At 48.7% G+C, this 24,459-nt stretch overlaps 2 protein-coding genes across 4 annotated transcripts in view; both read right to left on the bottom strand.

Moving 5' to 3' along the window:
• Positions 1-1,639: 1,639 nt before the first annotated feature.
• On the bottom strand, positions 1,640-16,589 carry TFIP11 (tuftelin interacting protein 11). Of its 2 annotated transcripts, XM_075898885.2 has the most exons (13): positions 16,434-16,589; positions 14,254-14,456; positions 13,390-13,543; positions 12,566-12,722; positions 11,681-11,808; positions 10,062-10,214; positions 7,604-8,113; positions 7,384-7,490; positions 6,955-7,123; positions 6,484-6,727; positions 4,087-4,229; positions 3,538-3,703; positions 1,640-2,102 (listed from the first exon to the last, which is right to left on the bottom strand). In XM_075898885.2, exons 2-13 carry the CDS (start codon positions 14,448-14,450, stop codon positions 1,747-1,749), a joined length of 2,484 nt encoding a protein of 827 aa, XP_075755000.2. In that variant the 5' UTR covers positions 14,451-14,456; positions 16,434-16,589; the 3' UTR covers positions 1,640-1,746. The 2 variants fall into 2 exon arrangements, with proteins under 2 accessions (XP_075755000.2, XP_006137534.2); XM_006137472.5 differs by lacking the exon at positions 16,434-16,589 and having other exon boundaries at positions 14,254-14,920.
• A 137-nt stretch (positions 16,590-16,726) lies between these two features.
• TPST2 (tyrosylprotein sulfotransferase 2) overlaps positions 16,727-24,459 on the bottom strand; it is a 62,413-nt gene continuing 54,680 nt past the window's right edge. For both annotated transcript variants that reach the window (XM_075898895.2, XM_075898896.2), the window contains exons 4-7: positions 23,001-23,199; positions 21,521-21,571; positions 19,994-20,040; positions 16,727-16,996 (exon numbers count right to left, since the gene is read on the bottom strand). In XM_075898895.2, the coding sequence (XP_075755010.1) occupies positions 20,011-20,040; positions 21,521-21,571; positions 23,001-23,199 (280 nt within the window). In that variant the 3' untranslated portion in view covers positions 16,727-16,996; positions 19,994-20,010. The remainder of the gene's footprint in view (positions 16,997-19,993; positions 20,041-21,520; positions 21,572-23,000; positions 23,200-24,459) is intronic.

A 24,459-nucleotide genomic window follows, 5' to 3' on the forward strand; every position in this document is an offset into this window, starting at 1 on the left:
GAGGTGTGGGGTCTGGGATGGAGGCTGGGTGCAAAAGAGAGTTGAGGTAAGAAATTGGGGTGCAAGAGGGAGTGTGGGGTCTGGGAAGTAGTGTTGTGACTTAGGGTAAGGGACTGGGGTGCAGGGGTTTGGGCTGTGACCTAGGATGGAAGGAGGCTTTTATCTGGGGCAGGGGATTGGGGTGCAGCGTCTGGGAGGGGGGGTCAGGTGGTTTGGTTTATATGGGGTAGGCAGAAGTCATGGGGAAAGGATGGGATTGGGGTGCCAGAAGCAGGCTCTGTCCAGAAGACTTACCTAAGTGACACCCGGCCAGAAGGCCAGCACGTTTCTCAGGTAGGCAGCCTGCCAGCCCTGCCCCTGCACAGGCTCTAGGGGCCATGTGCACTGATGAATAAGATCCTGAGGGGAAGGGGTGATGGTACTTCCTATGCTTCCTGTTTTTCAAATAGGCAGCTCCCATTGGCCAGAAATCTGCCTATGGGATTGTGCTGGGGGCGGGAGTAGCGTATGAAGCACCATTCCACCCTCTCCTGGGATCACAGCTGAAAGAAATGGTTGCAGCAGCTGTTTCTGAGCAGTACAGGGAAGGGACACATAGGGTAAGCAGGAGTCTCTCCGAGGTTCCCTGCTATGTCTGCAGGTCGGATCCAGGGCTTGACGGGCTGCAACCACCCCCAAGATAGACTTACCAATTCCTAAGAGACTGGGCCTGCTTTCTGTAACCTTCCCACAACCATGCTGGCCTTCAGTGAGCTTGAAGCTTAGAGGCCTATTTTGTATAAGTGACTTCAGGGGGTAGCCGAGAATTACTCTCAATTGTATCTGACCTACTACAGCAGGGGTAGGGATGTAGCCCCTAAGCCTCAGCCTCCACCCCATTCCCCCCAGCATTGGGGAGCTTGCACTGGTGCTCCAGCCTTCCCATCTCTCCACTAGGCTAGGTCCCCTAGGCTCTGGTGTGGGAGGGAAATGGGGGGAGTGTCTCAGACGAGGGCCACATTAGTGATGGTTTATTTTCCTTCTCACTATAGAACAGAGGTGCTTGTTCTCTAGAATTTGATAGATTAAGGGGTTCTCAACCACAGTTAAAAATATGGCATCCTGTAACATTACTGGGATGCTCTCACTGTTCTTGAAAGGCAGCTAGTGCATGCAATCTTGCATGATGAGCCTGGTCTGGAGTATCTCTAAATAGAGTCAGGCCTTATACAACTCATCACTATTAGAGAGATACCGAGCACGTTCTCCCAGGCAAATGTCTTCTAAGTTTGCTGAAGCATCATCCATTTGTTGAGGCCTGTGTTTGACAGTACCTATCATAAGTCTTTGCCTACAAAAGTCCAGACATGCTTGTAATTCCCAATGCAAAGACAAAAACAGAGAAAATACTGATTTATCTACATAGTAAATTAGAATTCAGGAAGTATAATTTCATCAATCAAGCAATATGCAGAAGCATTTCTCAAGGGTTTTATCGGGCAAAATTTCATGAGAAATTGAATTAGATGAGAAACATTTTTTGCATAGCTGATATGGTTGCTAAAATCTAGTTTAAAGGGTGACAACTGCTTTATCAATGTGTCTGAACAGCCCTGTTAAAATCCTCCAGGGGAGCTGAAAATCCATCAGATCTACAAAATCGAAATCACCTCTTTATTATTGTAACACAGTCACACACAACATCTGGTAGTATGGGAATCCTGACAATGCTTACTATGTACAATGGTCCTGGCATGGAACAGGATCCTATTTAGCCATATCAATGAGACTCTGAAGAGAGGTTGGCACCCATGTCTTTTCTCCTTGTACAAATACAACGCCCCTGTCAATGTAAATGACAATTCGTCCAAAAGTATACAACTGTTTTCCTTCATGCCGCTTCCCAATCACAGGCATGAACACAATATTGTGTTCTTCTGCTTTTGTTTGAATGAGGTCCTTAAAATTCATTGGCACAGAGCTAGCAGCCATGCCTATGCCCCGTTGGGCCATGTTCTCAGCCTCTCGCCGCTCCTGCATAGCTTCATACTGGAAGTCTTTCCTCCGTTCTGTGTGAGTGAGATAGGCAATGTTCTCCCGAGCACCTGGTTGCATGTAGCCACCTGTTTGGGAAAAATGTGAAACAGGTGAAGACAAAGTACCAACCCAGTTTTGAACATCATGCAATAATAAACCTAATAGCTTAATGTCCTGGGTGCAGCATACACTACTTTTGTGGGACAGTCAGTACATTTTATCATACATGTTTTACGTATTCAATGCTAAAGAGATTGCAGGATATTCAGGGGAAACATTCTCTGGATAAATTCTATTAAATGACTATAAAGGGCAGGATTTAAAACAATCCTCTGTCACTGAATCTCATGAGCATATACAGAACAGTTTGACAAGGACCTTGGAGGAAGTTACTGCAGAACCACTAGAAGTAGAGGCTAATCTGGGCAAACATGCCATGCTACATCCAAACCCGAGCTCCTGCAGTCAGACTAGCTGTCTCTTAGCAGGTTAGACAGAGTGACTTGTAAGAAGCCAGGTAGTTCAACAGTCTTAAAGAGCTCAACATAAGTAATCCCATCCACAGAGAGAGCAGCTTTATATCCTTTAGTGGCTGTTGGGAAAATCATACTATGATTTCTCAGAGTAGGTGTGTTCCCAGTATGCTATAAAGTATGCCTACAGCTGGGTATCTAGTTCATTGTTTTAATGTAGGAATATAACACTGCCTTCAAGACTTAGTGCATCACTTCGTGTACTGTGCCATAGACATACAGTCCTTTCAGATATACAATAAAACTGTAAAAGAAACAGGGAAAGAAGTTCACTCACTGCTAGAGCAGGACACACAAAATGGGGAAGTGGGTTTAAGAGAGTTTATTCCCTTCTACCTTTTGCTACCTTTTGTATGTTTAGTTTTCTCCCCACAACTCTGTCAGCTGCTGGGAATCTGTACTACTTCCTGGCAGTGCTTCCTCCTGGACACCTCCACAGTGTTGTAAAGAAGCACCAACTTTCACCACAAAGGAAAGCTCACAAATTATAGCTATAAAATCCAGGTATCTGAACAATGTCTCCTCAAGAATGGCATCCTTAGCCTGTTTGTCAGAAGCTGGCAATGGGCAACAGTGGATGGATCAGTTCATTCCCTCTGAAGCACTTAGCATTGGCCTGTCAGAAGACAAGATACCTGACTAGGCAATATTGTTTGTTTGACTAAGCATGGATGTTCTTATGTTAATCACTGACCTACAAACACAGATAAGAAACATCTAACAGCTTAACATCTCTACCTGTTAAGTATGGAAACAGTAACCGTCTAAAGAATTTCAGTCAATTGCAAATTTCTGAACAGAAGTCTAGTGTTACACATTTCTGACAGCAGGCAAAATCATTTTTGCATGAGTGTTGGCAGAAATTTAGGAAATTCTGTTTACAAGGCTTATGACTGAATGGACACACACACACAAGAATAAAGTACTGCTGTATTGGAAAGCAGTATGTAGGATAGAAAAGATGAAGCCTTCACAATAAGTTACTTACCAACACTGGAAGAAACAGCCCGGTTCATAATATCGAGAGCTTCATTAAATTTGTCCTTGATCGACGGATGTGCTAACACCTGGTCTGAGAACATAGACTTCCAACCAAGGTACCACTTGGTTATCTCTTCATAATTGGGGCTATTACTTAACCAGGAGCACAACACCTACAAAAAACGGAAATACAGACATCAACAAGGTAGCACAAACAAGGGTCAAAGCCTCCTCAAAATCAGTTAGTTTTGCTCTAAATTTGCATATACTAACAAGAAGGGGCTGTAAATCAGTGACTGCTAAAGCTGTTGAAGTCTCATTCAGAGACTCCATCTGATGCACAAGGAGCCATCACTAAGAAGTGTATGCGTTGAACATTCAAGCCTTTGCTCCCATGAATATACACTGAGGAGGAATTGGAATCCCGATTTTAACAAACAAAATATTTTACTGTCCAACAAAGTCAAATCCCTCACAGCCATTCACCACCACCTTATCATTGATTGGCTTGTTCTTTAAAGGAAACAGATCACTGGTTAGTCTTTTAGCTACACACCTGCAGCCATTTTGGGAAGAAGTGTTTCTCCAGAAGTCCAACTAGGCTAGACACAGAGATCATTCCCTCCCAGTCGATCACCCAGTAAAATGCATCCATATGCTGCTGGTGAGGGTTAATGATGAGCTCATTAAGACACATCCCTGGAAAGAGAAGAGAGAAGTCAAAATAGGAATTGCTCTGCTGGCAGAGTGGGTGCTTTAAACTGCAGGGAGTTCAACAACCTATTCAGAAAGTAGTTTAAGTGGTCAAATAGGACTTCAATCAAAAAAGCTATCCAACAGGGTTCAAACTCTTTCCATTGTTAGTATAAAGTGAATAGTTACAGAAACCACCCTTGACTCCAAAAAAGCAAGTATGCTAAATCTCTACTGAGTGCTTCTCTCTGCTAGAAGCATATATCTTAAAAGCACACTGAGTTTTACTTTAGGCTAGAGAGATTTTAAACCAGTTTGGATGGCATCAGAACAGGTCAGAATTCTCAGGAATAGTACTCAAACTGTGGATCAGTGCCCAAAAGTGGGTCATGACCCTGTTTTAGTGGTGACAGGGTTAGAGCAAAAGGCTATGAAAAAGTAGTCGAAGGGAGATTTATAAGCCTCAGAATGAGGAGATCCCTGCCCCCAGACTAACAGGGAGGGGCTGGTTTAGAATAGCAGTCAATGGGGCAGTGAACACCTGGGGCAAATTGACCAGGCCTGCAGAGTCAGGCCAGCCTTGGCCAATTAGGACACCTAAAGGGTACTTAAGAAAACCAGTTCAGACTGGCTATAAAAGAAGCTGCCCAACAGCTGTAGAAGGCATGCAGTTGGGAAGGAGGAGAACACAACTGGACAAACCAGAGAGAGAGAAGGAAGGAAGGAAGGTGTGGTGTGGTGAAGTCACCCAGGGATCTTGGAGCTGTATTCTAGCAGGTGTCAGGGATTCATATGAGCAGCTACTATCACAGGGCTCTGAGCTGGAACTTGAGATTAGATTCCCAGATTCCTCCCCAACACCTACCTCCTCATTTTCACTCAGGGAAAAAGGACTGGAATTTATTCTCAAGTTCACCATATGCTGGCCAATGGTGAAAAGAGCTCAACAAACAGCACATTAAAGCCCTTGGTGTGGTACCTAAAATTGTGGGCCACTGTGAACCTTTGAGACAAGCAAATTTGACAGGAAGTGCAGGACCCAAGTTTTTGTAGGAGATTTGTCGCAGTGGGGTTACCAGGGCTAACTTAGATATGCTAGTGCACAGGGCTGAGGTTACAGCCCACCAGCCTGGGACTGAAGCCCTTGGACTTAGGCACCCCTGCCTGCAGTGGAGGGAATTAGGCTTTGGGTTACCCTCACCACAACAGGGCTCAGGTTTCAGTCCCCACTCCTGGGGTTAGATAGCAATTTTTGTTGTCACAGTGCAGTTAAGGTTGAGAACCCATGGGCTACATCTACACTGTAGGCTTTCTGTGCAAGAACAGCCATTCTTGCACAAAACTTGCGGCGCGTCTACACTGCATGTGTTCTTTCGCAAGTAAATTTACAGTAAAGCATCAGAACAGAGGGCTTCTTACACAACAGTTATTCCTCTGTCCACGAGGAATAAGCCCTCTTGTGCAAGAGCTCTTGCACAAGTGGGCAGTGTGGACGGGCAACAAGGGTTTCTTGCGCAAGAAATACCTATGGATAAAATAGCCATCAGAGCTTTCTTGCACAAGAGCGCGTGGATAGGGTTGCCAGATGGTTGAAACAAGAATACTGAACACCCGCCTCCCCCCGCCAAAAAAAAAAACGGAAAAAAATTATGTTGAAGAATAAAGAGGGGGGAGACCAAAGTTGAGCAAAAACCAAGGGACTCCCAAGACTTAAGCCAAAAAAAAAAAAAAACCCCCCACACACCAGCATTAAAATAGCATGTCCCCTTCTTTAAGAGTGAGTGCAGGGATAGGAACAGGGGAACGGTTGAGCACTAAGACCCAGGAGAGGCATTGCTTCCCCTTGGTCTTTTTGCGCCAGCAGCCTTGCAGAACCAAGTAAGCATTAGGTCTGGGACCAGGGGTGCTGGGGGTGTTCAGGGCCAGGGGGGCAGGCTGGGTGCTGAATGTTTGTAGGGCTGCCAGGTGCCCGGCATTTTCACCTCCTGGCTGGGGAAATGAAAATCAGAAAATACCAGCCATTTTAGGTGTCCAGTCTGAATTTTTTTAATGGACAGGAGGCGAAAATACCAGACTGTCCAGGTGAATACCGGACACCTGGCAACCTTAGCCATGGACGCTCTTGCGCAAAAGCACATCTCTTGCGCAAGAGCATCCATAGCAGTGTGGATGCACTCTTGTGCAAAACAGTTCTTGCACAAGAAGCCTGCAATGTAGATGTAGGAGTTTCTGTGTGACACTGTTCTTTAGCTTGCCTCACCTAGTTTTGGAACAATGTTTTTGACCATGAAAGCCTCCCAAGATCCTGGCGTAAAAACTTCTTTCCAGGGCTGAAGGATCAGTTTGGCCGAGGAGTCACTGGGATGCCATTTCTGCAGTGCATTTGCCAACTTGTTTCGGATTGGTGAATATAATGGCTCTAATCGGGCCTGCATCAGTGGAAGCCAAGGGTGAATCCAAGAGTGGATTGGGACAGTATCCGTCAGAGGGTTCCAGTTTTCAACCTTGAAACAAACAAAAAGTTACTGCATAGAAATAAATCTATCCAGTGACTCCTAAGCCCCTGAGCCTCTCACTGTCAAATGCATACAGGATAATAGCGAAAGCATCCCACTGTTACAAACACTGCCCTGTGGCTCCAAAACACAAAGATTATTAGATATTTGCAACTAACTGTGGTTTGAACATTGGTTCAGAGTGTGGCTTCAGTGTAAACTCACTCTCATCTTACCTCCTTCTGTAGTTTGGGAAAAACCAGCTGATCCAAAATATTATCCAATATCCAAATAGGGATAACATGCACCCAGCTGTCCAAGAAATCTACCATTGGGCCACAATTTCTTGGCTGCCACTGCATTATTATGTTTCTTACATATGGCATCCACATTTCCCACATGAGCCTGGAAAAATCAAAATAAAGATTAAGCTACAGCAAAGGACTCATGGAAGTGAATGCTAAACAACTGGTTTGTCTTTTATTGAGAACTTCAAGGAATTAAAAACAGCTACTTTGTTTACGTTTGAAGCTAGATTTTCACAGACATTTCAGCTCATTAAAAAAGCATCATCTGGAAAGCGCATTTCTACCCCACTCTCCTCCAGACCCAAGAAAACATCATTTGAGAGAGTTGCAAACAAGTATGAATGGTTTATTGGTTACCTATGAAAAGCATCTGTTGCTAGGTCCTGACCACTGTGCGATAACAACTGATCATTTTCTAAAAGCCTTTTCCATCTGGCTATAATTTCTGTGCCATATGTACAGTCCTGAAAAAAAAAAAAAGGATAGGGCAGTGTTTAATTAGCTTTGTAATCAAAGCAAACTACAAAAATCTTGTTAGTCCTAACTAATAAAATATTGACACCAAACTCAGCCTCACCTTGAGGGGATCCCAGTTCTTGAAGTAATCTTTCATGAGAGGAAAGACAATAGCTACTGCGAGGTCCACTCTATCAGACATCCTGTATTCCTCATAATACTTATCTTGGAGGGTCTCAAAAATCTTTGCACATTCATCCAAGGTAAGTGGATTGTCACAGCTGGGCTGCATTCGCCTCTCACATTCCTCCACCATTTCCAGGACCTTGCTGAGGTTGCTAATGGCTATTTCCTCATGCGAGAGGACTTCAGACATCTTCTGGATCTCATGGGTTAGGTTGACAACCATATCTCTCTCGTACTGCAACTGCCGGTCATTCTGGATGATCTCCTGCTCTGTGATGTCGATGAGAAGTTGCAAGTTGTGCTCTAGTTCTGGCAAGGCAAATGCCTGGGGCTTAGAGTCTTTGCCCAGTGGCTGCTGAGGACTGTCATCCGGGATATTGTGCTTATGACTGATTTGACTATAACTATAATAAACCTTTTGTTCCCGGCCAGTCATGTCTATAACCTTCCAACAAACAAAAACAAATATGTCTTAAGAGCCATAGTTCATATCAGTATTAAAAGGCAATGCATTACCCAGGACTGAGAATGGAAGCTCTCTCGGTAATTCAGCAACCTCCCAGTTATTAATAAACCTAGGTATTTGAGTGAGAAGGCTGAAACTGGAGATGCAGCAGTTTTGGTTTCTCTCAGAAGCAACTGCACTCTATGTAGTTATAGCCTAGCTAAGGATTTGGAGTTACAGGAAGTTAGGAGCTAGAGCCAGAAATAAAAACAGAAAAAGTCTCTTCTATCTTCCTGTGCCTGAGGAGAAAGGACTGTTTTCCCCCTCTACCATTTCCCAAGACTATGAAACCAAGTCACCTTATAACACAAGGAACTGCATGCTGCGCCTGGAGGAAAGGCTTGATGTGGTTCTCATTAGCCTGTCAATGACCACAGGCTATGTCTCACTTCTTATTTTGGAAACTGATTCTTAAGTACAGCTCTTACGTCAAAAGGAGCAACAAAAACTTAAGTTAAGTGTCTGTGTTCTGTCTTGTAAGAATGATAAAGAGGATGATATAGAATCACAGAACACTAGAACTGTAAGGGAGCTCAAGAGGTCATCGAGTCCAGTCCCCTGCCCTCACGGCAGCACCAAGCACCATCTAGATCATATCTGACCAAACATGTTCTTAAATATCTCCAGAGAAGGAGATTCCACAACTTCCCCAGGCAACTTATTCCAGTGTCTAACCATCCTGACAGTTAGGAAGTTTTTCCTAGTGTCCATCCTCAACCTCCTTTGCTGCAGTTTAAGCCCACTGATTCTTGTCCTATCCTTGGAGGCCAAGGAGAACAATTTTTCTCCCTCCTCCTTGTGACACCCTTTTAGATACGTAAACAGTGCTATCATGTCCCCTCTCAGTCTTCTCCTTTCCAAACTAAACAAGCCTAATTCTTTCAGTCTTCCTTCACAGGTCATGTTCTCTAGACCTTTAATCATTCTTGTTGCTCTTCTCTGGACCTTCTCCAGTTTCTCCACATCTTTCTAGAAATGCAGTGCCCAAAACTGGACACAACACTCCAATTGAGGCCTGATCAGCACAGAGTACAGCAGAAGAATCACTTCCTGTGAATGTATCCCAGGATCATGTTTGATTTTTTTGCAACAGTGTCACACTATTGACTCATATTTAGCCTGTAGTCCACTATGACCCCTAGATCCCTTTCTGCAGTATTTCTTCCCAGATAATCGCTTCCCATTCTGTATGTGAGAGACTGATTGTTCCTTCCTAAGTGGAGAACTTTGCATTTGTCCTTATTAAACTTTATCCTATTTACCCCAGACCATTTCTCCAGTTTGTCCAGACCATTTCTCCAGATCATTTTGAATTATGACCCTATCCTCCAAAGCAGTTGCAACCCCTCCAGCGTGGTATCATCTGCAAACTTAATAAGCGTACTCTCTATGCCAATTCCTAAATCGTTGATGAAGACATTGAAAAGAACTGTTCCCAAAACAGACTCCTGCAGAACATCACTTGTTATGCCCTTCCAGCAGGTTTTGAACTGTTAATAACTACTCTCTGAGAACGGCTACCCAGCCTATAAGCATGCACCTTATAGTAGCCCCATCTAAGTTGTATTTGCCTAGTTTATTGATAAGAATATCATGCAAGACCATATCAAATGCCTTACTAAAGTCTAGGCATATCACATCCACTGTTTCTCCCTTATCCACAAGACTCGTTATCCTATCAAAGAAAGCTATCAGATTGGTTTGACATGATTTGTTCTTTGCAAATCCATACTGGCTGTTCCCTATCAGCTTATTATCTTCCAGGAGTTTGCAGATGAATTCCTTAAAATACTTGCTCCATTATCTTTCCAGGCACAGAAGTTAAATGTCTAGGCAGATGCTAATCTCTCAGACTTTTAACATACCTTGCATTGGATATTGGTCTTACCTTGACTTGGGACAGCTCCTTTTGAGGAGCTGAGAGCTGCTTGCCAATCCTGCCTTTGGCCTTCAATTCTTCTACTGTTTTGTAGGCATATTTAGGTTTTTTCTTGCCTCCATTGGGATCTTTCCTCCACTGACTGAGCTCTTTCTGAAATTCCTAAATAAAAAGCCAAAGACAGATCAGAGAATCTGTAAGTGTAAGGATAAGGCCTTTTGTCTGTAGCCATAGTTAGGCCTAAAGCCTATAGCCTTCCTCTATAGCCAGACTGAAAGAGCAGCAGCCACTAGCTGAGAGTCAGGAAGTTACATCCTCTCCTCATGTTCCATCTAAATTACATTAAAATAGTGTAAGATCAGGCTATTAAAGGAGACCCTGAACTAATGGCACCCAATATCATCAGATAAAGAAACAGATCTTAAGATGGTTAAAGAAAACTTAGTCTGACAGCATTCTGTCTAACACGAAACTACTTATCAATTTTTATGGTCCCTACTTCTCTATTGGTTTATCTGCATGATCTCTGACTAGTCCTAGAATTATTTGTCTGCTGAATAATTTATTTTGTTAGGTGTAAATCAATTAAGGTGGTGGGATGTAATTGGTTAGATGATTGGTTACCCAGGTTAGGATCAGTACAATTTTTGAGTAACGATTTATTATGGTAGAGCTAAGCAGGACTCAAATTTCACTTTATTAAACTGGGATCTCAAAGGAAGTTTTTTGGGAACCAACTCCAGGACACAGCTGCAAGACCAGAGCTATCAGACCTGAACACTCTGCCAATGACACTGTGCAGAAATTGGAGTGCTTCAGATGGATCTGATCCTGACTGACCATCAAGAAAAGTTCATTTGCCTCATTGGAAGTGGTCACCATTGTATGCTTAGCATGTGCATTCTGATTTTGGTGATTTAATAAATAGAGGTTTAGTAGGATTTTACTGTATAAGACTCTTTCGCTGGTAAAAAAAGCCCTGCAAACCCACGGAGTGTATGGTTACACCTGAGCCCTAGGAACAGGCAAGGATAGCTGCCTATTCTGAGGTTACACCTGAGCCCTACAATTTGGAATGGGCGGGTGCCCCTAAAGTGTGTTAGTGAGAAAGAAATGTGAGAGTGGCAATGCAGGTCGCTAACCAGCTGTGCAAGTCTGTCATAGGATTCTATTCATGAGAGTATCTCAGCTCAGGTCCTTAAAGAATGCAGTCTAGAAAAGCAATGGGCAAAGATTATCCCTGAATAGCAGATTACTGATTGAAATTCTGTGGCCAATCAAACGTATTACAGATGGTGCTAGACAGTACATTTCTGGATCTTATTCCCAGGATAGAGGGAGGAAAAACACCTTTAGATGTTCCCAGCTAACAAACAGGTTTTACAGTCCTGGAGCATAAGGCAAGTGAGATTCCAGCAGCAAAGGAAAAGCCATTAGCTTAAGTCTTTCTTTCTAGGGTAAGGGCAGAAAAAATAAGAGGAATGGAATATGTAACTATAGCTTCCTGCATGTTGCTGAGCTGAACAGAGAATACCCTAGTACTACAATCTGATTTCATACCAAACAGTGAAGGGCGTCTGCAACACAGTGCGCCTTTACCCCTGAAAAAGACACACCAAGAGTCATACCTCTTCCGCTTCTTCCTCAGAGTCAACAACAGGGAAATCCTGCAAGGACTGAGTGGTTCGTTCAGAGCCATATGCTCCCAAGGCTCCTTTGCCTTTCCTTTGCTTGGCCTCAATGGGATTGATGATACCTAGGGAATTTTAGAATAGTTAGTGAAGGGGACTCTAAACATTTGACTAAGAAAAGCTGTGGATAGGTTTCTGGAGGAAAAAGAGAGATTTCTGAGTAGCACAGATTATCCAGTCTGGCATTCTGTCTTCAGCAGTGATAGGATTTTGTACAGTTACACATTTTTATATGTGGCCCTAATATATTCAGGTACTTTTAAAAATCCTGTTATAGCATGTTCCTCTGACCTCCGACTCCAATGAATTCTATAGCTCAGCAATACACTGCACAAAATAGCATTTCCTTTGGTTACAAGTTGACTGTCTTTTAATCATAGAATGCTAAAATTGGAATGGATCTCAAGAGGTCATAAAATCCAGTCCCCTGCCCTCATGACAGGACCAAACACCATCTAAATTGTCCCTGACAGATGCCTATTTATCCTACTCTTAAATACCTTTGGTGATGGAGATTCCACAACCTCCGTAAGAAATTTAATCCAGTATTTAACCACCCTGACAGTGAGTTAATTTAATCTTCCTCCTTCTGTCTCCTCATACTAAATAATCAGAGACTGACATGGGTAGTAGACTTCACAATTTCATTCTAATTACTGCTGTAATTATTTAAAACTAATATAACTGGATTTAATCTTGAAGATCTGAATTGGCTGAAGAAGAGGTGGGAAAACAAAACCAAGTTATTCAGTGTCTCAAGGTTGCAGTTTCCTTAAAGAATCCCCATCTTGGACCCACACTCTTGGGGAAAACACACAGTACCTTGAGCATTCTTTCCAAGCCCTCTACCAGGAACATAACCCATTTTCTGAAGAAGCTTCTGCCCTATTCCTTTGGTGTGTCTCTCCCAGCTGCCAAAGTCCATGAAAGATTTGGTCCCACCTACAAATCCTTTCTGGCTGGGTTTGAAATTGCCACCCTGTTCAGAGAAAAGAAAAAACAACAGGTAAGTGATATAATCACCAAGCTCCTGGCTGCCTCAAGAGGGGATCTCCTCTGAGGAGCCCCACCAGCCTGCAGTCTGCGCTGCTCTGTCAGAGCACCCCCAAGCCACTGCTAGAGTTGGGGATTTGTAGCCCTGCTCCTATTATGGTCTGATCTATAACACACTATCATGAGCAGATACAAGTTGGTTCCTGATATTTTGCTTTTCAATAGTTGAAAAATGGGTTTTGATTCTTAATCCATTTAATTGGCAATTTGCTCATGCCAGCCACATTCAGTACTGTAAAAAGAAATAATTGCAAAAATATTTATCATTGATGGGTGGAAGCAAAACTGGGTCATTAATTTACTTCAACTTCATTCAACTCAAAATGATTATCAATGAAGAGAAGAGGCTTAAGAGGCCTGGGGAAAAGATGAGCTCCCGAGAACCTAACACAATCCATGAAAACACATAAAGAAAAGCCAAGGGATATTCTTTCCCCCCACGGCAAACCAGTGTCACAAACAGTTCTGTGATCTTACTCAGCCACTGTCCTCCCTTCTCAGCTGATGTGTTACTAAAGCAGTATCTAGACCATACTGTGGTTGGCACTCCATAAATAATTGTTATAAGTTTCAAACTTTCATGAGTAACTCACTGTTTTTAACTTCTTTGGTACAAACTCTTTAGGGAGTTCTTCTTGCTTAATGGGCTTCTCATCTTCATCTGAATCTTCTTCTATCACTTCCTCAGCTGCAGCTTTCCTTAGCCCCGCACTGATGAAGTTAACGGGGGCGGAATAGTCACGAGAGCTACACAAAAAAGGGATTTCAGAGTCATGCTATTGTTCCACTGTTCCATTCAATTTGAACTTGAAATGCATACACTCAGACACCTTAATGCAATTATTACTGGTCCCAAAATAAACGCAATGTTAAGAAATAACATTTAAAAGCTGTTAAATTCAAACTTTTGTATTTCAGTCATAGAAAGTGTTGGTTTTGCATGTGCATGCAAGACTCTCTAATGAGTTGTAACTTAGCACAATGTTGATCTTCTTCATGAACTTGGCAATAAGGAAATGAATCTCGGAACCAAACTATACATGAAAAATTCAATCTATTTGATAACATGCTGAACTAAATAGTAACCCCTCACTGCTCCCACAGATACCTTTCAAAGCCATTACAATCTCAAATTGGCCACAGTAGCACAAAGTGTTTCCAAGAGACTAAGCCTTTTGAAGCTAGCACTATACATCAAGTGACTGAGTTAGTGTCAGAAAAACTTACATAATCAAATATTCTATAGAATGTATAAAGGCATCTCCCCAGTAGTTCTTTGCAAATGGACAGAGAAAAGAAAACCTCCAGAAAGTGAAAAATCCAATAGTGCTACATAAAGGAACTGATATCTCCTTTGGACTATTATTTTAGCTTATCGGCTATGCTAACCACTAACAGAAGATTCTTGCTGTTCACAGTACTGCCAGAGTTTGCAAGACACTGGTAACTGCCTGTACCGTTTGCCTCCAAAGCTGGGCCTCTCATCATCCGAGTCATGCTCAGCCCACACGCCATAGGTGGCCTCCTCCTTTGTCTGCCAGTGGCGCTGGCGGTTGGGGTTGAACTCATTCTGCAGGTCCCAGTCTGTGATTTCAAAATTCTCCATCTCCACGTCGCCGTCGTCATCTTTGCCATAGAGATGGGACATCGACATGATGGCCTGGGAGAGTTGGAGCAAGCAGCTGGTCAGGGGGTGGATCCAGAGAGGGCTGGCAACAAAAGTAGGGGGCATAGACAGTGCAAGAGGGTGACATGGGATGAGTGTGAAGGTAAGGAGAGCAGGAGGCATGGCTAGTGAGGTGGTGGGTGACACAAGGACCAAGGTGTGAAGGGGATGACATGGCACAGCCAGTAGCACACAGGAGCAAGTGAGACAAAGCACAGGCAGCCATGACACACCAGGGCAAGGCAGCAAAATGGGGGGAGGGAGAGAGAGAGGGAGAGGTCTCAGCTGGCATAAGGCAGTGACAGGAAGAATGGTGGGGGGGATGAATCAGTGAGTGCAAGCCCAAAACAGGGTGGAGAGTACTTAGCTGGTGACCTGGAGGGAGGAAGCTTGGACAAAGCAAGGAGGTGACACTGGGGTGGAGAAATCATACGGTACAAGGCAGTGACATGGAGAAAGGGGGGGGGGGTTCGGCCGGCGCGAGGGGCTGACACGAGGGGGGTTCGGCCGGCGTGAGGCGCTGACACGGGGAGGGGCGCGAGGCGCTGACACGGGGGGGTTCGGCCGGCACGAGGTGCTGACACGGGGGGGCGGGGTTCGGCCGGCGCGAGGTGCTGACACGGGGGGGGGGGGGGGATGTTGGGCCGGCGCGAGGCGGTGACACGGGAGGGGGGGGTTGGGCCGGTGCGAGGCGCTGACACGGGGGGGGGGTTCGGCCGGCGCGAGGCGGTGACACGGGGGGGGGGGTTGGGCCGGCGCGAGGCGGTGACACGGGGGGGGGGGGGTTGGGCCGGCGCGAGGCGGTGACACGGGGGGGGGTTGGGCCGGCGCGAGGCGGTGACACGGGGGGGGGGTTCGGCCGGCGCGAGGCGGTGACATGGGGGGGGTTGGGCCGGCGCGAGGCGGTGACACGGGGGGGGGTTAGGCCGGCGCGAGGCGCTGACACGGGGGGGGGGTTTGGCCGGCGCGAGGCGCTGACACGGGGGGGGGTTGGCCGGCGCGAGGCAGTGACACGGGGGGGGGGTTGGGCTGGCGCGAGGCGGTGACACGGGGGGGGGGTTGGGCCGGCGCGAGGCGGTGACACGGGGGGGGGGTTGGGCCGGCGCGAGGCGGTGACACGGGGGGGGGTTGGGCCGGCGCGAGGCGGTGACACGGGGGGGGGGGGGGGGGTTGGGCCGGCGCGAGGCGGTTACACGGGGGGGGGGGGGTTGGGCCGGCGCGAGGCAGTGACACGGGGGGGGGGTTGGGCCGGCGCGAGGCGGTGACACGGGGGGGGGGTTGGGCCGGCGCGAGGCGGTGACACGGGGGGGGGGGGGGTTGGGCCGGCGCGAGGCGCTGACACGGGGGGGGGGGGGTTGGGCCGGCGCGAGGCGGTTACACGGGGGGGGGTTGGGCCGGCGCGAGGCGGTGACACGGGGGGGGGGTTGGGCCGGCGCGAGGCGGTGACACGGGGGGGGGGTTCGGCCGGCGCGAGGCGGTGACACGGGGGGGGGGGTTCGGCCGGCGCGAGGCACTGACACGGGGGGGTTGGGCCGGCGCGAGGCAGTGACACGGGGGGGGGTTCGGCCGGCGCGAGGCGGTGACACGGGGGGGGGGTTGGGCCGGCGCGAGGCAGTGACACGGGGGGGGGGGTTGGGCCGGCGCGAGGCGGTGACACGGGGGGGGGGGGGGGGGGTTGGGCCGGCGCGAGGCGGTGACACGGGGGGGGGGGGTTGGGCCGGCGCGAGGCGCTGACACGGGGGGGGGGGGGGTTGGGCCGGCGCGAGGCGGTGACACGGGGGGGGGGGGGTTCGGCCGGCGCGAGGCAGTGACGGGGGGGGGGGTTCGGCCGGCGCGAGGCGCTGACACGGGGGGGGGGGCGCGAGGCGGTGACACGGGGGGGGTTGGGCCGGCGCGAGGCGGTGACACGGGGGGGCGCGAGGCGGTGACACGGGGGGGGGGGTTCCGGAAGCGGCGGAACGGGCCGCTCACCCCGCGCGGTCTCTGGGCCAGGCCGCGCTCCCGACGCTCGCCGGCGATCAGCGCTGCGGACCCGGAAGCACAAACCCGCGTCCTTGAGTTCCGGGCCGCGCAGCGACTGCGCCGGCGCAAACCTCGCGCCGTGGGGCCACCGACCCCTCCCCCCCGGAGACAGAGCAGCCCCGCCCCCTCCAGTCTCCGGCCTGAGGCGCTGCGGCCCCGCCCGCCCCCTTCCCCCTGCCCTGGAGGCGGCGCCCGCCCGCCCGGCCCCTCCCCCAGCGGGTGCTGAGGCCAATCACGGGACAGAATCTCGAGATCATTTTAATGCAACTTGAGGAAGTCCCCGAGCCGCGCTCTCCCGCCAATCGCTTCCCGCGCCCTTCGCCACGCGCAGGGCGACAGGCTGGCCGCGGACACGTGCGTGGGCTTTGCACACAAATGCAAATACATCTCCGGACACAACATTCAAGTTCTGGCAATAGTATCAGCAAGCAATATGCTTGGGTAACAGATTTCCACTTCTGCATCCGCAAACTTCCTCCTCGGGTGGGCAAGGAAAGGTCACGTGCAATGTCCTGCAAGGGGGAGAAGAAGGTATTTTAACCACAGGAATATACATAAACAAGCAAGTCTGTGATCATTTATACCCAGAGCTATTACAAATGAGTTTGAGACATGCAACCCCCCAGCCACCAACCAAGACCAGGGCTACATCTACACAATAGAGCCTATTCCCTGAGTGTAATCACTGGTGAGCAATAATTTTTGTTGGTGGGGGCCACCCAAGATTTTGTTAAGTGGTCCAGGGCTGCACTCTTCCATGATATTAATGGAGGAGGTGCTGAGTTTGGGATGGAGGTGGGTGCAAAAAGGAGCTCCAAGTAAGTGATTAGGGCAGCAGTTCCCAACCAGCAGTCCACGGACCAGTGGCACGCCACAAACTCCTGTCTGCGGGGCCGTGGCACTCTGCTAGGCCACACTCCCAGCTGCTAATAAGCCCTGTCCACTGTGGAACATAGTTCCCAAGGTGTATGTCTGCATGTGCTCTAAAAATTCTCCTCCCACTCTCCCATGGTGAGTGGTTCTGCAGACTGCCACTGTGCCAGGGCTGAAGTCAGGCCACGGTGAGGCTGACCCTACTGGTGCCAGGACACAGTAAAGATGTCCCTCTTAGGGCAGCCTCACCACATCCCCAGTTTCATGGCAGCTACACAGACTAGCCAGCGGTGCCGCTGGGCTGTTCCAGGGGAGGTCAGCCGCACAGCGGAATGGGGATGCTCTGGGGCAGCTGGGCTGCGTGGCAGAGCAGGGATGCTCCGGGGGCACCTGGGCCATCTGCTCAGGTGCACTGAGCCCTGGGGGCTGGCTCAGGGACCTTCTGGCAGGGCAGGTAGGGCTGAGCAGGGACTGCCTCTACCCAGGTGGCTGGGGTGAGGCAAGGGCACAATGCAGGAGAGGTCTTCTGAGCCAAAGTCAGCACATCGCCACTTTCAGCCCAGCCTCTTCCCCAGTTTGATCCCTCTTTTCTTTTCTTTCCCTCCCTTCTTCCTCTTGGCCACATCCCAGCTTCTCCTTCCCTGCCTGCTGTACCCCTTTGCCTCTCTCAAAAAACTAGTGAAAACCAGAACTATACTGCAAAGCATGCCATCTGTTCCACAATGTATGATTCTTATCTTCCCATCCACACAATGGCATGTATTTTGTATGTGCAGATGCAATGTAAAATAACACGTGACTGCTTACCATTACCACAATGAATATGCAAATAAATTAATTACCGTGATGAATATACAAATATTTCTGTGCCAGTACGCCCAAAGTTTGCTGATCCACCGTATAAAAAAGTTTGGGAATACTGGATTAGGATGAAGGAGGGAGTTCGGGTGAAGGAAGCGGTTGTGTGACCTGGAGCACTGGACCAGGGTGCAGGGATTGGGGTTGTGACCTGGGGCAGAGGACTGCGGTACAGGGGTTTGGGTTGGGACCTAGGCCAGAGGGGGTTGGGACCTGGAACAGAGGTTTAGGGTGCAGGATCTGGGAGGGGGTATAGGTGCAGAAAGGGGCAAGAGGGTTTTGATTATGTGGGGTGGGGGGCAGGGCTGAAGTTTGGGGGAGGGAGGGACTGGAGTGCCAGAGGCAGGTTCCGTGCAGGAAACTTACATGGGTGAGTCCCATCTAGCAACCACACCAGGTGCATGCGTGCGTGAGAGAGAAAGAGAGAAAGAGAGAGAGAAACTAGGAGCCAGAGGGGAGGGGGACCGTGTGGTACTTTGTGTGCTATCTGTTCTTTACATAGGCAGCTCCCATTGGCCAGAAACCAGCCAAAGAGATTGTGCTGGGGGCAAGGCCAGCTCATGAAGCCTCCCTTCTCTTCCAGTGGTGAAAGAGAAATGGCCCTGCAGCCACTTTTCTGAGCAGCATGTGAGTGGGGCGAGGCAAACAGGGAGCCTGCCTGGGGCTCCCTGCTGCCTCTATGGGCCAGATCAGGTGGTCTGGTGGAACGGATGCGGCCTGTATTTTGCCCAGCCATGGTGTAGTTGCAGCATATGCTGATAGAAGGAATGCTGACAGTACAGGAACAATGTAATTTATTGTTGACAGAAGCCCTCTTCTGTTGCTATAGCTGCTTCAGTTGGCAGCATAACTACACTCTTGACTGACATAGCCAGTGTAAACTGTTGTGAGATCAGGCCTCATAAATTATCTGTCCCTGGTCAATGCTTTTGTCTCCTTTATCACGACCATTATGATGTTCCTTTGTATCTCAAACTCAGGGCAAGACAACATTTCCTATTCAATGGGCGTTCTCAACATTAGGGCATGTCTACACTAGCCCTTATATCAGCAAAACTTTTGTCTCTTGTCTGTGAAAAAATACCCCATTGAGTGACATGAGTTTTGTGCAGATTGCTATGTCGGCAGGAGACGCTCTCCTGCCAATTGCTGTTCTAGCTGAATGATGCCGATGGGAGAGTTGTTTCCCACTGGCATGCTGTGGCTCCACAAAGTCTTACAGCAGCACAGCTACATGGCCTTAGATTTTACAAGTGCCCACCACTGGGTTTACAGAGTAGGGATTATTGTGTAAAAGCAGAGACTGTAAGCTCTATTCAGAGGAAGAGGGAAAAGCAACAACAGGGGTGTTTTTTTTTTTAATTAAGAATAGTATGCCTGACTTTTTTTTAAAAAATTAGTCCACCAAGGTCAATGGTACATCCTAGGGGGTTATCTGGGCTGCTTCTGCAACACAGAAATACTGCTCAGTTCACTGAGGCATGTTCATGCTCTCAGCAATGCTACAAGCTGGTGATGTTACCCACTAGTTCACTTATATTTTGTACAAATTAACCTGTTTTCACAGGAAACACAAGAAAATCCTAATTTGAAACCCATCTGGCCGAATAACAGTGTTATTCTGGCAAACTGGAGCAATTAACTGAACACAAAAGTCCCTATGTCTCAGAAGCAGACCTAGAGCAAGGTGAGTTCCTAGCAACAGGCACCCGAAAGGATGCAGGCAAAACCTCACGCCCAGAGCAATGCAGACAGCACAGTAAAGCACAAGGACCTACCTGGAAATCATTAACTTTCAGTGAGAAGCAGACGTATTCTGAGTCACCTACAATAGTCCAAGAAGAGCAACGGTTAGTAGTAAGTCACATACCAAACTCAAAAAGCTCCCACCGCACTTCTGAGAATGAACTGATTAAAGCTCAGACAGAGGCAATGCAGTAAGACCAGTGGCTGAGAATTTGATTTTGCCAGGAAACTGCCACCTCTCCAGCAATATGTAAGCCTTGCCAGTGGCCCAGCTCTTCCACATGGGACAACATCTGAGGGCCATTCAGGACCTGTACCTGGTACTTCCTGCAGGGAGCACAATTTCCCCTCGCACCAGGAGGCTGCATTAGTTTCTGAATCTAGCAATGCAAAGCAATGATTTTCACTTGTGAATCTGTAAATGCTTTTAATGCTGGTGACCTGAGAGGTGCCTCTCTCCCCACATGTTACCGTGAAAGCTGAAATCACGGCTTACTAAAACAGTTCACATATGGGCTTGCTTCCCAAAGCCCCTTGTTTAGACACAGCCCTACTGTGCTGACCACTAGGCTACCATGTATCATAAGAGCATGAGAATGATTGTGCTGGGTCAGACCAATGGTCTTTCTTACTGTCTGCTGACAGTAGCTGAGCCTGATGCTTTAGAGGGAATGAACAGAACAGGGCAATTACTGAGTGACCCATCATCCAGCCCCACCTTCTAGCCGTCAGAGTTCAGGGACGCAGAGCATGGAGCTGCATCCCGGACCATCTCTGCTAACAGCCATCCCCCAAGCCACCAGGAACGTACATTTTTATTTTAAAACCCCATTCTGCTGTAGGCCTTCACAAAATCCCTGGCATCAATTCCACAGGGTGACCATGTACTACGGGAAAAAGTCCCTCCTTATATTGTGTCCTGTCTATTTAGGCAGCCTTCTCTGGGGAGGGGCAAAGGAAAGGGTTTACAGTTCTTAGAACTTCCTCTACAGTGCCAGTGCAATTGAACTGCATGGTACAAGTGCTTTCCTGAACAAACCTGGGCAAAGGGAGCAATTTGATTAGTGACACATGAAGCAATTATACACTGCAATAACGATCCGAACCAGAAGCCGTGTTCTGAACCATTTACACCTCTAGATCAGACACACCAGCTTCCCACGCCACACATGGCAAGGCCCAGACCAGCAGTTCAAGAGCCAGGCCCCCAGCGAGATGTGTGCGGAGGGATTAGAGGCAGTCAGAGTGTGTTTGTCGGAGGAATGCACAGACACACCAGTGCAAGCAAGCCAAGAGTGAGAGAAAACAATGTGAGCAGGAAGGAGGGGAGGGCATGAGTACACACAGAGCTTGGACAGAGATGAGCTGCAGCTAAAATTTCATGGAACCCCAGTGCAGTAATGGGATTTAGGGTTGGGGTGACGGGAGGGGAACAACCATGCAGTGGAGATTTGGATGAATTGAAGCGGGACGTGCAAGAGGCAGAAATCCCAAGGACAGAGCAGCCACGGAGCCATCCAAAATGAAGGTATAACTTGGAAGAATTGAAGGGCTCTTACCTGAAAACGCCCTTTCAGATTGGCTGGTGTTTTAAAATCCCCCTTCATAACCTATGGAAGGAATTAGCACCAGAATGATTCCACTTTGTACAGACTAGCTGACACTTAAGCAGCCCTTCTGCCTCATTAGCTGCCTAGCATGTGAGAGCGTGTCTGAATCAGAAGCCAACCGCAAAGGCCTGGAGTGTGCACTGTACGTGAGCAATTCCATTCTGCCCGGCTGGACTGACACATCACCCTGTGGCAGGAGGGTTCCACCCCCATCCCAATTTCAGCGCAGACATGGTGTTAGGCATCAGACTCTGGCTGATGGGCTGTCCTCAGAAGGTGGTTTCTCTGGGCTCTGCCCCTGCTCTCACCCAACAGGGAAGTTAAAAAAAAAAACTGCAAGAAGACGGGATCGTTTATACAATGTCCTGTGTTCTCATTGACAAAACCTGACGTTCTCTGCTTTACTGAACGCAGGAACCTGAAGAGTCTGGATCCTGGGAGAGCCTCGTATGCCACTCTCCACTGCTGTCTACAAGGCTCACGGAGCACAGGGCGAGTAGCAGCCTGGACTAGGTCTCAAAGTTAGTGCCACAATCAGAGTAGCCCATCAAGCCAGCTCCAGGGGCCAGGGCTGGTACTTCAATGCACCATGCACAAAGCCAGCACAACTGCAAATAAACCATCAGCACCACCTCACAGCCACTCCCTAGGCTAGTTCCCCTAGCACAGGAGTTGCCTGGCACACCTGAGGGAAGCAGCGTTTGATCTGTACCAAAGCAGGAACAGGGAAGTGGCAAGATTCACGTCATTTTGTAACTGGAGCATTGTGGCTCTGCCACTTGCTGTCACTGGGACTGTACCCGTCCAGAGATATACCAGTACCTCTTCTGGGGCATGTCTCTGTGGCCTCAGCACACCTGGAGTAGGAGCATGCTCCCAGGGTATGACCTTGCATTCCTTCTGCACCCAGGCGCCCCTTGACATGCGTGGGTTTGGGTGAGCGAAGGAACAAAGCCTCAACTTCTACATCTTCCACTAGGGAGAGACTGGAGTTTTGTAGTGCCAACAGCTTTGCATGCATGCAACTTTTAACATGGTCACAATAAACACCCCAATATGCTCCTACTCCAGGCTTCCAGAATTAGCTGGTGAAGGCAGAGTAGTGTGACATCTGCCCTGAGGGGGCACAATATCAGACCAATAGGAATTTCGTCTCTCACAAGTCACTGAGCCTGTCATCTGAACCAATGTTTTGAAAATAAAGGAAATGTCACTGGTACGCCCCCTTCTGTTGTTTTATCAACTCGGTGCTATCTGGGTTGTCTTTTGGCATGATGTAGTGACCCTACCAACCCGGGAGAGGCATGTGGGTTTGTATGTCAGTATTACATAGAGTAGATCCCCACTGTGGTGGCTATTTTGTATTTGCAACATGTGGCACTCCCCTCATCATGACCCAGTGGTGCTTCACCTTGTAAGCAATACTCACCCGGTGGGTGTTGTTGATTACCAAGGGGTCTGGGTTGCCATAGTTGGGTGGGTTTGCATATGGGTCATAGCCAAGCCTCGCAAGCATTGGTGCTATCTGGGCCATGTCTTGCAATACGTCCCCTGGAATGTGCCCAATCCATTTGGACAAAGCTTCCAAGTTTACAGGCTTAATAACCTGGTCTGTTGATCTTTCTATCCTGAAAAAAAGAGCAGAAATCAGTCACTCAGGGATGGGGCGTACACTGCAGTCACACATAGGAGTCTGCAGCTGGGTTACTGCCGCTGAAATTCTCCATGCCTGAGACACGCAGGTAGATCGGGTATTTTCAGCATCTTCAGGATGAGAAGCTCGGAACCCAGCGGCTTGAAAGCTATCGGCAAAGCACTCGTGCCAAAGACCCAGCACTAACACAGCTAAGGGGTCGGTTCCAGGGGTTCTGATGCCCAAGTCAAAGTAGTGTGGCAACTGGAGTCGCTGACATGGCCCCCTGTCCTCAGCCCTCACAAAGTCCCATCTGTTGTCAGCGTTGCTCAAGGGCAAATGCTGTGCTGCCCACTCTCTGCTGAGGTGGCCTGGGCACTCTTTCCACTCTGCCTGGCCTGTCTGTCTGCCTGGCTGTGCTCCCGTCTGTCCTGCCCACTTTGCTGGGCCAACTCTGTGTCAGATCGTGTGCAGCTTGTGTTTCCCCTAGAGAGGGAAAGTGTATCTCCCGTTGCAATCCAACTCCATTGCATCGCTGCCTGTCTGAGCTAGGCCCTCTGCAAAGATAGGCCAAGCAGCAGCCTCACTGCATGCACTGCCTCTTTGCACCAGAAGACAGCGAGTCCCATAATTTGTAGGAAAGTGGCACATCAGCACATGCGGAGAAGCGGCTGCAACAGGAGTGCCGCAGGGACTGCCAGCCCAACCAGGGTTCCTGAATTTTTACAGCAACAGTCAAACTCCTGGCCCACAGGCCTTTTCCACCAGAGAGACTGCACAATCTGGCCGGGGGGGGGGAGGCTTTCTGTTACCAGCTCCCATGCCCCAACCCTTCCCGCCTTTCTCCCTCCCATGGCACCTGGTCCCCAAGGATCGGCAGGTGGGGCTGGTCATGCTCCCCTGAACTCCCCACAGCTGCAGGGAAGTGGAGCACGCTGGGTGAGTGCACTCACTCCGCTGCACTCTGCTTCCGAGTCCAGGAAACGATGGCCACTGCCACCGCACTGCACCAGCCCCCTCCAGTGAGCCCCAAAGCTGTGTCCCCTGAAATGCCATGGAAGGGGGGAGGGCAGGGCTTGGGGGCTGGTAATTGACAGCCCCCCCTCACTCCCTCCCCAGGCACACAGGAGTCCCAGTCTGGATTGGAGCAACCGCTCTGGCTGCAGATGGCCCACAGGCCGGGAGTTTGGGACACCTGATCTAGGGATAAATCTCCCATCATTGGCCTGTCTCACGTCAGGCTCTGGAGATCAGT

Source organism: Pelodiscus sinensis, chromosome Z, assembly GCF_052426305.1.
Source record: "Pelodiscus sinensis isolate ZL-2025 chromosome Z, ASM5242630v1, whole genome shotgun sequence".
Classification (NCBI taxonomy): domain Eukaryota; kingdom Metazoa; phylum Chordata; order Testudines; family Trionychidae; genus Pelodiscus; species Pelodiscus sinensis.